The 16,231-nt window shown below is 37.8% G+C and overlaps 1 protein-coding gene across 1 annotated transcript in view; it reads right to left on the bottom strand.

Moving 5' to 3' along the window:
* Nucleotides 1-16,231, bottom strand: part of arhgap24 (Rho GTPase activating protein 24) — a 67,267-nt gene that overhangs the window by 36,416 nt on the left and 14,620 nt on the right. The window contains exon 3 of the mRNA XM_072371712.1: nucleotides 5,503-5,590. Coding sequence (XP_072227813.1) covers nucleotides 5,503-5,590 — 88 coding nt within the window. The remainder of the gene's footprint in view (nucleotides 1-5,502; nucleotides 5,591-16,231) is intronic.

Raw genomic sequence — 16,231 nt, 5'->3', positions numbered from 1 at the left:
GTACACAGAGAAATATCCAGTTTTTACTCTGACAGTGCTTCTTGTCTATGAGGGATTCTCCAAGGAAGCCTCTTTTTCCATGATCTCTCAAGAAGTACTAGCCTGTAGGAGGCTACACAGAGTAATAAATCTATCAAAATCTAATCTATAAATCCATTTAAAAATGTATAACTAAGATTATTTTACAAGTACATATTTCATGCTAGGAACAAAATCTCTGACAGTTTGATCCATGCATATATGTTATTCCTCTGCCCCTTATGCATGTACATGTTGTAACATGTCAGGCTGGTGGGAAACAATGTTGTTGGAAAAAAAACACAGTTTTGGTTTATGTGAGCAAAACAAGAGCCCCGTTGTGTCTGTCTGTGTCATACCTAAAGACACAACCATGATTCCAGTCTAAATATTGTTTGAAGTGTGGTGAGTGCGTTCCCTTACTTCTGCAGGTTTAACACAGATCAACCAGATGGGGAGAGACTCAAACAAGAGAACTGAGAACAGAACAGAAGAGGCATCAGAGAGTGCTCAGCACAGGTGAATAAAAGATGCGGAGATCTTTTCTGAAATCTTTTGCAACTTTTTCAGTTTTTCTGAGGCACAGAGCAACTGAACAAAACTTTCCACAGCAGTTGAAAAATACACAGTTGGTTGTTAATCTGAGAACAGCTTTCCTGCCGCTCAAGCCCCTGGCAGTCAGTTGATACCCAGCTCATGTTTAAACCTCATCACCAGCCCTTCAAGACAACGGACATCTCTGTACAACTCTCACTACCACCCGCTTCCCTTGCGGCCCCCCCCTCCCCACCCCTTCATTTCCCGTCTGCCTGTCTGCCAGCGTATGTTGTGTTCTAACTGCAGAGCCACATTTAGAGGAGTGGAATATATGTGTTGTGTTTTTCCTTCATTTGCTCTCTGTGCTTCTCTAAGACTTCTTTATTGGCTGCCTCATAACAAGCCGTGTTCTTGTTTTCCATCAGTGTGAGAGCATAGAGGATGATGCGGAGTAGAGGGGGATAGTTTAGTTGTAGTTTCATAAATGTTGAAGCTGTCCTCAAGTCCATTCAGTCCTTACTGAAAGACCTTTCTTATGAACATACAGGTTTTCATATTTTATGCCACGTGCGCGTGTGTGTGTGTGTGTGTGTGAGCGTGAGTAACATGACAGCATCTACACAGTCACAAACAGCTCAGACTTTGACTGTTTGAAGGAGAAATTACTGTGGAAACCAATGTCCCTGGACTGAAGTAAAGGCCTGTTTGCAAAGTTTGTGTTGGAATTACAAAATGACACAGAAGTGTATTAAAGTGCCCATTTTAGACTCATTTACAGGTTCAAGAATTTATTTTGGGGTCTACTTAGGTTTGTTTACCACATTATTTTTTTTTTATACTGTAGTTTTCTGGGGCATCTGTCTCCTGTATGAAATGCTCCGCTTTAACACCTGTGCCTATAGTCTGATATGATTGATTAGAAATGACAGAACGTGATGGAGAAGCTTATTCTTTGTTGGAAGTTTTGCTAAACAAGATATTTAGAAGGCATCATGACATATATATATACATTGAGCTACAAACAGGAGTTTCAGCCCGTTCGGTTGCAGTGCCTTCTGTAGGAGAGAATAACTACCTCTGGTGTGGTGTTTGGGCTTAGTAACATTGCAGACTTTTTACAATGAAAAAAACAAACAAACTGTATACTGAAGCATACTGAAGGAAAGAGGAAAACCCCAAATAGCATATTGAGACCCTTAGGAATAGTTGCATAAAAATATGCTTATTGCTGAGAGTTACTTTTAATGAGAAGGATAATATGCATTCTGTCAAATGTTAGCAGATGTTAATGATTTGCTTTGCTTAGTCTTTCTTTAAGAGGTAAAACAGTTAAACCTTATAGAGGCAGACTTTGGACGGGGTAGGCTAGCTTCACAAACCAGAGACTCTTTCCAGTGTTTATGCTAAGCTAGACCACTGCATTGTGTGGTGTTGGCTTATCTTAAAACCTCCTCGTGATGAGGAAAGTAACAGGATTCTCCTTTACTGTCATCGTTACTGTATTGAAGTAAGAATTGTGCCTGCTTTTATAAATAGGTCAGAGATGTTACATGCAAAACTGTTATTGTCATTCTTGGGTTGGTCAAACTACAATCTTTTCCCGAACCTAGATGAGTCATTTTGTTGCCTAAACCTAAACAAATAGGGACATAAAAAATAAAGTTTAAGAGAATTTAAAAAAAAAAAGAAACAAAACTTGTCACTTTTCCACCACCTCCTTTGTGAACTTTTGTCAGTCTGTAGTTGAAGATGGAAATTTGCGTGTTCACCACAATAAGCCTGCTGTTTGACTTTCGAATGCCATTGTTTTAGTGGCACCATCGGCACAAAATGCAAAAACATGACATGGCCCCACCACATCCATTATTAAAAAGGTCATGTTTTTTTTTTGTAGTCTCCAGCACCTCCCAAAGCTTAGACACACCAACCAAATCATTTTGAATGAGTGGTTCTGTCCAGACCTGGCTGGTACTGTATATGTGAGAACAGGGGCCAGATGCATAAAACCGTCTGTATGCACAAAAGCTGGAATGTGAACATACATTCCATTAGCTACATTTATAAAGCTGCGTGTGCATATGGTTATCTTTTTATGAATCTCAGTCATTGTGAAACTATACAGACATACACAAACCCAGTTTCCATGCCCATTTCTAATCATGAATGGATGTAGACACGACCCTAATATGTCATTTACATAACAAAACATTGTTTGCTCCATAGCTGAATAGGCACGATAATAAAAAGCAACAATAAAAATGAAGTATAAAACTGAGACAAATTTCAGTGAAGCAGAGAAAAAGGAAATCAGTTTTATTTGGTGATTTCAGCTCTGGAATCGTGAACAAAACAGAAACCGGTTTATTCAAAAAGTAACAAGTGATCGGCTCAGTAAGTTCAGAGAAAACAATCCTGCAGAGGTTAAACGGAAATGGTCATATTTTCCATCAGGGACATATTGGAGGACTGATAACTTCTGTTTTATCTTTGGTGGATGAATGCACAGCCTGTACAGTTAACAATCTTCCTCAGAGACAATCAGGTGGGTGTACAAATGGATCATTACACATGTGCTGTTTTCTAATGTCTTCTAAACAGCCCTGTAGAAGCCTATGAGACAAACTTATTCATATTTTCACCCACCATTACTCTAAAGACTATTGTGAAAAATTATAAAAAGAAAAAAAACTGACCGTACATACAAAAAAGCAGTACTTATCAATATGAAATTCTTGATCTAATTTAATATAAGAAAGCAAAAAAATAGGGGAGCAAATAAGTACATACCTATGATGAAATGTCAGCTAGGATGGGAGCCTTTTCCCAATATAAAGCTTCCCTCCTGAGGTCTTGATACATTTCAGATAAGTGGTGTATGATTCAGGTTATTCAGACATACAGTGATATCAGCTTTTCCTGCAATGTTTCCCCTTAGACCAAGAGGGAATTTCATGCGCCCTTGCAATATGCTTTGTGCAGCAAAAAACGAACATTGCCGAGTACAAGCCATAAGGAATCCTGTTTGTCAGAGTCTGACCCTGACCCTAACCCACAGAACAGGAGAAGGCCAACAAAAATATAATAAAGTGACACCTTAAACATTTCACTGATATCATTGTAAATATATGAAACATACGCTTCATACTTGTTGCCTGTAACTAATTTCAGTACTGAAACAAACACACTGTGTAACAAGATTTAAACACTTCCCTGACAACTCAGCTGCATTACATCACAAAGTAGTTATTTTGACTTTTTACTTAAAGAAGTTATTTCAGTGTGCAAATTCCTGGAAAGGCTGAATGAAATAGACACTGAAAAAGGGAACGATGAGTCAGTGAGGCATGGGTTTATTTTTGTGTGCTGATACTAAAGTGCTGAAAATAAAGTCTCTACAAGCTGATACACAATGAATGCGACAATAGTACATATTTGCCAGCACTGACGCTATTTGTTGTAGATTTCCCGAACCCTCTGCAACTTAAAGAAAGAGAAGGAAAAAAATGCTACACCCAGGAATTTCTCTAAATAATGCTGGGTATATGATAATTCCTGCACATGTTCTTTTTTATTTTCTTCTTCTTTTTGTTTTTTACAGATAAACTATCAACTCTGCACCTGCAGCAGTTCAGTCAGCAGCGTGGGATTTTCAACACATGAAAATATTCAGTTGCACAGAATTAGTAAAGAGAAGTGAAAGCACGAAGTTCTGTATTCAAAACTTCCCTTTTTGTTTCTTGGACAGATGTTTTCACATCTTTTTTTCTTTCGTGCAAAGCAGCTAACTGTTTTCATTTCATATGCACTTTTATCAAATTGTGGTGCAAGAGAAACCAGGCAGAAACTCACATGTGAATTACCAAGAACATGTAGAATTATTTCTCAAGAAGCCTCTCACAATTGCATTGAAATAAATGGAATTTCAAAACAACCGTTATCTGATGCTTTGAGACTCTCCCTATTGTGTTATATTAGGAAATGAGTCAAAATGAGAAGAGAGTTTGAATTAAACTGTTATATTGTTCCAAACAGAGTTTTTAATCAAGAGCTGACACATTGAATTTCAGAGTGAATACTGAAAAGTAGCAACCGGTCCATGAAATTACCTCTGCAGGGAGCATCTTATGTGGAAGCCGTTAGATAACTAGCAATACCATTAGCAACCAACAACAAAAACACCATTGAAAGCCAAACCTGAAGCACACCAGGACTGTCAATTCTGGTCAGCTGCACAAATCTCAGCCTAAGCAGTCGGTAATTAACGTTTTACGTACATATATTAGAATAAACTTGTACCACAGTTTGCTTGGCCACTTTTGTGCCTGTGCCAAAGGGGAACTGGTCACAAATCACCCGAGAAGAGGTTATGGTACTTGTATTTTGATCTTCTCTCTAAGACACTCATTTGGTTATACACTAGGGAAAAAGGGTAGTTGTACACACCCGGCTTTAGATGGACTCTGCACAGCTGTATCTGTTTCCCCAGTTTGCATGGGTGTTTTAAATATCTATTTCTCACACTTCAAGTATCTACACTGCTTCGAATGGAAAAATATCTCTTTGTGTTGCACTCGTTTTGTTTCTATACAGTTACAGGGTAGATGTTTTTTGTGTTTGCATCAGGTGGGGGTCAGTTGTGCTGACATTGCTTGTTATCTTTTTAGTTACTGCCAGAAAATAAACCCACGATCAGACACTGCACATACACAGTATGAGGGCCATGTTCTTTTGTAAAAACAGGAGGACTGTAGGTCTAATGGGCATCCTAGAGGAAAAAAATGCATGCAAACCAACTGGAAACAAATCAATCTTTGACAAATACTGCTCCCTTTTCCCCCAAAGAGATTTTCTACCTCATGTTTTTTCTTCTCCTGCCGCCCTGTGCATGTTGCTTTCATCATTCCCCCCTCAGTAAAGACCACAGTAATTAAGGTGCTTCACTCTTACCTGGAATGACCTCGAAAAGAAATTTCCCCCCTTCATCGCCACTGGTTGGATGTTCTGTAACTTTGTTTCCAGGTAAAAGAATGGCTCCCTGTGGAGAATAAAGAACAGACTCATCAGCTCTGCTCTGTCATTTGAATGAAATTATTTAATGGTTGATGTGTTTAATGTTACAATAACGGCGATCCCACTGCGGTCGTTTGATTTACACGTATCCTCTGTAAAAGGTGAATGACATGGTTCAGAAAGATTGAACAGCTTATCCGGCCAATCCAGTATTATAGCTTCGCAGCATTCAGTTCTCATATATCATGGAAAGATGTGCTTAAAAACTGACATGTTTGCAAAGAGTTTTCACATTGTCATGATGTGTATAGGCCTCCAGGGATGCTTCTCGATGAGTAGGCTAGTTATAGATGTGGCAAGATGGCAACATTATGGAGGGTCTCATCTCTCTGCCTCAGCTCTGCCCGCGATGATACATCACCTGTACCACCCTCTGCTTTAAATAGCAGGAGTATCAGCATCTTTTCGCAGAGTCCAACTCACAACAACCTTACATGATCAAAGATGATACTGATAATGTCAAACACTGGAAGGTCACACTGTGTTTTGAAATGTTTCAAGAGTGTTGGGGTGTCAGAAAGTATAGTAGCGTGAGTAGAAAATACTTTTTTTTTTGTTTACGATGGAGCTTTTATGTGGTCATTTACCTGCCAAAGACCTTGATATTTCCCAGAGGTGGAGAACACTTACATTTTAAAGGAAAGCAAACAAGAATTCTTTGCACTTTAATTTTGCACCTCAACAATGTTTGAGACATTGGTGTTATTTCTTTTGAATGTTATGATTTTTTCCATCCTGGGTACTATTCAACCGAATAAACTCAATAGGTGCAGCATTATTTATTTCTATTCTCACACAACGAAATTGACTAAAAGACTTCTTAAAATCAGTTCATTTTATAATATCCTTGAAATACTGCCCACAATTTCACAGATTCCAGCTTTTTAAATGATAGAAGAGCTCACAGTCTTTCAAAGCCAAACTCATTTTCTTTTCAGACAGTTTCAGTTACTTATCGACTTGCACTTTGGGAAATTCTGATGGACAGTTTCCACTATTTTACAACAAACAATCAAAAACATTTATCAGATGATCAAATAAAAGCCCTGCATCTTCTTTCCTTAACTTTTAGTGAGAAACTGCATTAACTGTACTTGTTTATCCTATCAGATTGATCAAATATTTCCATAAAGTTTAGCATGTGTGACTGATAACCTCACTCCACTTAGCTATCAATACTTTGACTGTATTTCTAAAGAGTCAGGAGACTTTCAACTTTATTAACAACTCGTTACTCAGAGCAGCATCTGACAGTCATTAGACTGACCTCTATCTGCTAATGCAGGCAAGATGCACATGTGTGACAACTTCAGTACTGAGGACTTGTGCACATTAACAGGAACTGAGAGGGAGTCAGTTTCCCCTTTAATGAGCCATAACTGTGACAACCAGGAAGCGGAAACTTTACCTGAGGCCCCAAATGAAGTGCTTGAAAGGGGGCTATAAAGATGAGACAGACATGCTCCGATGTGGAGGAGTGAGGAGGGAGATAACTCATTTGATGTGGTTGTCACTGAGAGAATCTGCTTTGCTTCAGTATCTCCAGTTTAAAATAGCCGTTTCTGATCTAGCAAGTCTTTTCATCATGCACATTGTATCGATTTCAGGGAAACAGGAGATGACATGAATGAATTATGTGCATGTGAGAAACGTACTTTACTAATGTGTGCCTTATTTATATATTTCCGAAGTAAGAAGAAAGGGCTCAGTGTAGTTTCTCTGTAATGCAGAACCGCAACGCAATGGATATTCCTTTCCTCTGTTTTAAGCCACAGCCAGAATTTCCATATGTCCTCCCTGGTGGCCTGTTGTTTGCTGCAGACAAACCCAACCACAGGCTGAGTAATATTTACACAGCAAAGAGTGGACCATCGTGGCCCAACCCAATGTGACAAAAAAACCCAACCTCTTTTCTCGTGGTTTTTTTACATTCTCACTCATTAAGGAGGATGAGGTAACTTTTGGAACGGGTGTAATGACACAAACCCATTTATGTTTTACTTTCATTCAATTAAACTACACACACATACGGGAGACACAAAAGGATCAGAGAAATCTGTTGCAGGAAAGCAGCAGCAGCAGGAGGCTCAGCCTTGAAAGCAGTATCCCAGCCCATCCGGGGGCTGTGCCCAAAATTATGCTCCACATTAAATCAAATGTGGTGTTTTGTCACACTCATATCAACAGTTTTGTCTGACCAGCCGACACACACTGCAGCAATTAAATCCACATGTGACCCTTCTGGTGAAAAACTCAACATCTACCCTGTGTTTGAGCCTCATTTATTTGGGTGATATTGACAGTTGTGGAGCACATGACCTCACTGTGCCTTTAGCGTTTTATGTCAGATGAGCTTTACCAATAAAATGAGAAGCCTTTTATCAGGTTAGAAAATAAAATCTTAATGTTCTCATGTTGTTCCCAGTTTTTTCAAACATCTGTCTTTATCATGCAGATTTAATGAAGTCTCTGGAAAAAAAGCTGCGTGTGCAATTCTGCAGTTTCGTTAAACCCTTTGCCTGGTGTCATCGACATTCTCACAACTTGCCCTTTGGTGTTTTGAAGCACCAGCTGCAGCAGAACTTCACACGGGGAGTGAACGCTTGTGTGACATTCAGGAGCGTTTACTGTTTTAAGCTCGACAAATGTCCAAATGAGGAGACAGGAGGGGTGGTAGATAACATATTCACCTACATTATCATTAACACGACCTTTACAACATCAACACTAATTCTGCACATTAAAAAATTATGCAAAAACATATACAGTATGATATTACCCCAAAGAGAACTGATAATGATTAACTTTGCATAGTCATACCTGGTCCAATATGTCGTTTACATTACCATAATATATCAGACATGCCGCATTAATTAAGCTACTTGCAAATACGAAATTATCTGTTTACGCATACTGATGAGCATTTGCTGCCAGATTCAAATAATTATCCTGTTAAACTGATATCATCATAAGGCTAAAATTTGAAGTGGACCCATTACAGTTTCCAAATGTTTTTGACATCTAAGATGTCCACTCTCCTTTTGACTCTATTATGATCTCCAACATCTACCAAAGGGAAAATCTGTGCTTTTATCTAGTGCTCCACTATGTTCACTTACAAGTTAATACCTTTGTTAAGCAGAATAGGGTTTTTAGAGGTTTTAAGCTGTGAGGAACATCCTGTTCTGTGAGAATGGTGAGAGATTAGTAAAAATTAAACACAAACACTAACAGAAAAAAAAGATGTGAAAGATCACATGTCTGATATACAATCATGGGATAACTAATTAATTTTAATAAATGTATGTCTGGGATAGAAAAATAGCCTCAGGCCAGTAAAAAAAAACATTTACTTGTAGGTTTAAGTTAAGAGATAACCTCACTTTAATCAATAATGATCAGTTTTGATAACAAAGAGTAGAAAAACAGGACATGCGTTCTAAGAACGAAGGGGTATTTAATTTGATTACAAGAAGGTAAATACTTACACCAAAGTCAACTGACCACAAGCATCTGGTGTAAGTGCTCATCAAACGTTGGCTCATTGATTAGCTGTCATTTTCACCAATAATTACTGTTCTCCTACCTCACTGACCTTTCAAACACACGAACCAAACTCAGCAGGGGACCTGCAGATGTTACTTTGATTTTTCCCCATCTGAACTATATAGCGTGATAGTCTGTGTGTTTATTCTTTCGCTGTCTGGGTCTTTGTTTTTGCCTCCTGAAGCTATATGACTTGTTTGTGCAAATGGATGCTCAACTGTTTTTAATAACCCCTAATAGCAAAATATTGTTATTCCTCTATTTCTTTTAAGTCCATACTAAAACTCTACAGTGACATACTCAGTAAATCTAAAGCAGCATATGCATAGGTTTCATTAAAATAATAATATTCCAGTAAACTGTAAATATATTACAACAGACATAGAGCAAAGATTATTCACAGCCAAATTAAATCTGGGTGAATAATGTGAATTGTTAGATGAGATGAATTCATAATAGATGATACATCAGGGGAATTAAAGTAAGTACATTAAAATAAGACTTGGACCATTTAACAACCTACGTGAGCTGTGAGCTACTACAAACAGGCAGACACCCATGCTAATGTTGTAAAACTTAAAGTTTTCCCAGCTGGAAATGTGCGCCGCATATTTGATGATCATTTCATCTTAAATGACGGTCTGCCATAAAGGACATGATCAATCATAGTCAAATTTTGATCAAGAAAGACTTCTGGGACAGAGTTATGGGAGCAGATACTGAGGACCAGCATGGTCTGGAGTATGTCCCTTTTACACGCAGTCAATCCATCAGAAACCACAATATGCCAAAGACAAAATTCAGAGAGAAGACTCATCTGATATCTGAACAAGCAGTTGGAAGACACACTGTGCTGTCATCCTCTTGTAGGCATATAGCTGTCAGCACTGTTGCTGTTGCCTTATTCAGAGATCTTTTATCTGCATCCATTGAGAACTCGAGTTGAATACAAACTTCCATGCACCATCTCCTGTCAAAAGCAGTCTTGTATTTTGGATTAGTGAAGAAAAAGGTTTTCTTCTACCACAGGTTTTGAGTTACCTGTGGTAACAGTGGGAAAGACTGAAAATTTGCTCAAACAACCTCAGAACCAAAGTAATTATTTCAACATTGTATAAAACAAAATAATGCAGTTTAAAGGGCACTAAGTTATGTTCATATGTGAAAGGTATGGTGTTTGTATCAGAAAATGGACAAAAGACAGAATATGGGAACAAGTGAGAGTTCTCTCTGCAGCACAGAATGTTCCTCAAAGTCTTTACTTAACCTCATTAAATATGTAATGTACCCTTATTAAAGTTGGAGTGCCCCTTCGACTATGTGTAATTTATGTTCCAAGGCCTAAAGAGTCACATTGTGAGGACACACTGCTGATCAAACTGAATACCGATGGGGAAATTCTCTTGAATTGTGGCGTAATCTGTATCAAGATAACACTGGGGAGGTGTGAGCATGAAACAATGAGACACAGTAAGTAATAATGTGTGAGTTTAATTGATGTGATTCCAGTGAAATCATTTTTCAGACTTTTCAATTGAACTCTCAGTTGTAGTGTTTCGATACATTTTAAACCTAGAACACAGCTGCAGGAAACACTTTTCAAAATGAGCAAACGTATCGGCAGGAGGCATACTCCTGTTCATCAGTATTCCAGGGAAATCAGTTGGCAGCTAAAGTGCAAACTGAACTTGCAAGGGTAAACTAGGACCAACTACAGAGTAAATACAAGGATAGAAGAGAACATTATTTTGCACTGACTATGAAATGTGAGTGTGTGATCTGCTTCCAGTATCCGACCATTATATTAACAACCCAGACTGAAAGTTATCCCTGGATACTTGATTCTTCACACTGTCATGTTGTTGTTTTATTCAGCCTAAACGTAACATGCTACTAACAAAAAAGGTCTTTATAAGAAGTGCATGGGAAGTGTTGAAATGATAACGAAACTGACTGGAACAAGGTCACTAGTTAGAATGACTGAAGCCTGCACTCTGCGAGCTGCTCTCACTTATAGAGGTAATGTCTATCATCTCATAAAGAAAGTAATAAACTAAATGAAAGACATAAACCTGAAATGTTCACTCCCCCCAAAAAATATGGTAACATAGGTCCCTAGAAATATAAATGAAATATTTCCAAACATGAACCTGCTGAACAATGTGCCTACACAACTTCCTCTGGGAAGACTGAATGCCTTCAGGGAACTTCCTTGTCATAAACCAGTCACGGTACTGGGAAATATCAGTGGATAGTTGTTAGTTATATATGGCTTTAATAAAAACGTATTTTCCAGCCTGTCAGAAATAAAAACACAATTTACAGTGTTCATTTCGACTGATGTTTTGTATGAGTACAAATTCTATGATACAATCAAATCTTTGTCCGTACCCAGTATAAGGACGATTTAGATTAAAACACTTAATACTGGGATGAGCTGACAGATTTGTAACGGTACTCTGCCAGACAGTTTGGCCACATTTTAAGTGGAAACATATTTGCTACAGTTGATTGCAGAGTTAAGAAACAAAGCAGACAGTATCTTATCTTACCATTTCTATTTGATTGCGTGTGTGTTTTCAATATTCGATGTCTGCCTTTGGGCATGAGTGTAACTGATCTATTCTTGTCATAATCCACACTGATGCAGTTAGAGTCTACTAATTAGGTTGTCTCTGAAGTTGAAGTTGCTGAAACTTGATTCGGGATTAATGCCAAACCCCAGGCATGGTTTTGATTTACTGGTTTGGATTTACATTCGCACTTTCACAAAACAGAACTGAATGTACTGAGCTTTAAGGAAAAATAGATGATTTAACTACTGTAGTATACAAAAAGAAAGGTAAGATGTAAAGATGAAGCTAGAATACAAAGTGGAATCTCCCTTAAATTTTGTATTCAAAGCGTGGAATATATTTCAGAGCAATCAAGTACTTATAGTTGATGCTGAAGAAGCCAACTAACGGTCCTGTTATTTAGATTCTCACAGCTTTACAAAATTAACATCAGCAGTCAGAGTTCAAATAAAGTCGTTTTCAAATCATATGCATGCAGGAGATGTCTTATGTGTATCTCTGAAGCCACCTTCTGTTCTCAGATCCCCTTCATGTGGCCCCTAGAGGACATACTGAAGTGGATTATATGTGATACATTGATACTGCTGATACTTACTTTTGTCAGAAAACACATCACTTCTGGCTCAGCCTGGGGACTGAGTGTGACCTTCATACAAAATAAGTCTGGTTAGCAGCAGCTTATAATGTCTGTGTCAGCTTGTCCACATTCAACCTGTTCTCACTCCAAACTCATCGCTTTGCATCCTTTTTCAAAGCTCAGGATGCCCCTATGGCATCGTTCTTTGACATATTTCAAAGCTGGTGTTCTGTCACGGGTTGTACCACCATGATGACAAAAAAATCTTTCAGCATAGACATGGTGTATCATATCACTAAGCTGCTAAGCTTTTGTTACTCAAACATAACCAATGGCTTTTATCAGCTGAAGCAAGTGATAGAAAGCTAAACTAAAGAGCAAAAACGAGGAGAGTGAGAAAGAACTGTTCCAAGGTTGGCCTTAAATGCAATCCCACATGCATGGGTCTTTTAACCCTCCGGGTTTGTCATTTACTGATGTAAAAAAAACACTTGACAATGCAATCTCATGACAGACTGTTAATTACATATGTTGCTCCATGCAAGAATTTGTAACAATTTCTTAATAATTGGGTTGGTGTCGGTGTTAAACCCTGGTCCTGTTAATGGTAAGGGTTACAAGTTAAAATCACACGGTTAGGTTTAGATGTTAAAAGAAATACATCTAAACCTGATACAGACTACAATGTTTGATACTCATAAAGCATGGTTAGCATCAGGTGACGCTACCCTACATGAAACAGCTGCTTACCAAAACATTCTCATCTCACAATTTTCAGCCTGGACTATGAAACTGCTTTGAATTTGATCTGTGTGAAAACCTTTCTATTACACAATCTCGGGTGAGACTGTGCAGCACCTGACATGATACAGCTACATAGTTCACTGTTCATTGAAAAATGACATAAAAGGGACAGCCAGTGCTTTAAAAAACTAACACCAAGGGTTTGTGAACATAGGGCCAGTTACATGGCATTACATTATAGGGAAGGAGAATGGGTTGCTACAGTGGCTGTTACCCATTCATATTTCTTGCAAATGACCTCCTGGATGTGAATTACATGATTTGTTTAGTACTTACCAATATTATGCAGAAACCCTCTCTGTTCTCCCTTTACGGTGAACCAGAAATAACAAGTTTATCTCCCAAATTTGAAGGGAATATCTGTCTCCCTGTCTGTTAAATTTAAATCTATATTCAAGAGTATTTGTGGTAAAATGGTGATTGTAATGTAATCTGACCATAGCGGCGAGAAAATGACAGAAGGCAGAAGTCTTTGCGTGTAGTAAGTGTTTATCTTACAAAAGTGCCTGTGGCCACGAAGTATGTGCATAAACCAAAATATGACAGTTAACTTGATCAACTAAACATAACTGAAACAAGAATAGGAAACAAAATCCTACATTTTGTCCTTTACATCCTGGAACACATGGCAAGTAAGGTAAGTTATAGAATAAAGTTAAATGATTAATTAACAAACAAAAGCAGTTTTAACCGGTGATCAAAACTAAACTCATCAGTGTTGGTTTGTGTCTTGATTTAAACAGATGTGTATATACATGAGCTCTCTTGATGATGAATTAAATCCAAGTAGTCACAGATGTGTTTTTGACACATGGGTTGGTTATCATTGCTAGAATCAAATTTGGTAGAACTAAAAGCATTGATCAAAACCTGTTGTCTTTAAATATTGTGTATACAATATGTAGCAAGTATCTGGCTAACAGTGCTTGTGTTTCATGTGATTAAAGTCATAAAGCTCCTGGCTTAGCTGCATACTATTGCTTTGCAGCAACACCACCACACCTAAAATGCATAGTAGTACTCTGTTTCGGCATCAGGTAATGGACCAGAGAATACTTACAAAACAAAACGTGCACAGACCTGTTCCAGTTGACTTTTCCACCCAGCAATGCAGAACCTAATAAACATGCTGTCACTGTACTAGAATCAAAAAAATGATAGCCAGATGAGTCCTCTGGTGGTGCTAAAATTCTTGTCATGCTTTACTATGTATTTAGCCCTCTAAAGAAAATGCTTCTGCCTAAATGTTATTGCCCAATCAAAGTAATAGTTCCAGGAAAAAGCAAGGATTCAGTATCTGGCATCAGATGGCAGCTAGTGACGTATATCTAATGTGGTACTTTGATATAAATCTTGTGTGTGACATTCAGACAATGTCAGGTGTGCTTTTCATGATGCATACAAGATGGTATTTGAATATTGTTTGACTTTCCTGTTCACATTGCTCAGACGTTCCATATAGATCAGACTACGTATCAATGTGACATCGCTCACTGAAACCTTAAATCCTTAAGGATATTTTTATCCCTCTATGCCGGTACCATAAAGTAGTTTAACTGTTGTCTGTGTCTGCCAATGTCACAAGTGACTACAGACTGACTCTTCTCATCCAAACAGTCTTAAGAAGACAGTCTTGCATAGTGAATAATTACAAAAAAAGCAATGACATTTTATGTGCTCCAGATAAATGCCAAAGTCAGTTAGTTTCCATTTTAAGTAGGGGAAACTTTCAAGGCATAATTGTGCTGCTGAATTTTTAAATTGATGAATTGATAGAATTTTACTTTTATCTTAATCTTTAGCTCCCTCGTGCTATGGAAATCTATTTACTACTTGCAAGATTAATTGTGGAGGGAATCATAATTTCCTAATTCATTTTCTTAATAAAACTTTAATATATCTTATTCTTTAATCCATTAAGTTCTTGCACTGTATTCATTCCCAATTCCCTCATTCATTCTTGTTACCTCTCCTACTTCACTTGCATACAGATCTAATGCTGAGTGGTTTAAATTACAATAACCCTACCATTTCACTGCATGAGAACTGTCTTTGTTTATGGCTCAGTCAGATGAAATCTGAGTCTAGTTGTGTATTTATCTCAGATTGTGAGGGAGTACATGCATGCTTCTGCATGCATACATCTCCATGGACGAATGAGGGCAGGCAGATGGCATGTTGACACTAAGCCCACACGTGCTGTACCCAACGCATGCTTTTCAGTGACCCTTCACCTCCATCTGACTCCCATTCTTCAGATTCCACAAGTTGCTCTGAGAGGTTTGGCCCAACTGTAAAGGACACAACATGATCGCCTTCCTTGGCAGGAATGATACACTTTTTCAAATAATGTTATCAACAAATATCAGAGTTCATCTGAGGAGTCGTGTTTGAAAACAATGCCATGTCTCACATGTCTACCTTGTAGCACATCTGCTGTCTATTATAATATGAGCATATTCATAGATCCCCATGCACTAAATGACGAAGAAGAGACAGATCTATATACTAAGCAATTTTCAAAGGCACGGCATATTTGTTTTTTTGCAGAAATGTCAAACTGTAAAATCTAGAGGTACACAGATGAGTTCTTGGAGGATTTATAACTGCCAGAGGGGGACTTTAATAAAAGGATTGTAGAAACTGATGTAAAGTATTATTAGAAGTTATGTTTTACAGAGATGTTATATTCTACCATGTTCCCAGGAAAACAAATAACCAAACTTTTTTCGCTCAACACTATAATACGGTTCTGTGTAGGAGTTCAATACATTTTGGTGGAGTTTCAAGTCTTTTCTATGCTAAAATACAGAAAACTCTAAGGGCTTCATAAACTGTCAAGCAAAATCAAGAACAGCTTCTGCTTTAAATCCATTGCATTTATGGATCTGTATTTATTTATAACAACTTAATTCATTTGAAATTAAAAGGCATTAAATCCCTAAAGTATCTATTAAGCTGTAAAATCTTTGTTATTATAAAACATGAAGAAAAGAAAAACTATGACCCTGTTTGACACTGTTTTGCCTTAAATAAAATGCTTTCAGGTAAAGGTAGAGAGAGGATAGATATGTAGCTATACCTAACTAATCGGATTGCACTT

This window comes from Leuresthes tenuis, unplaced genomic scaffold, assembly GCF_036924035.1.
Source record: "Leuresthes tenuis unplaced genomic scaffold, fLeuTen1.0.hap1 SCAF_19, whole genome shotgun sequence".
Lineage (NCBI taxonomy): Eukaryota > Metazoa > Chordata > Actinopteri > Atheriniformes > Atherinopsidae > Leuresthes > Leuresthes tenuis.
The sequence above is the reverse complement of the archived record's forward strand: the minus strand, read 5'-3'. Positions and strand labels throughout refer to the sequence as shown.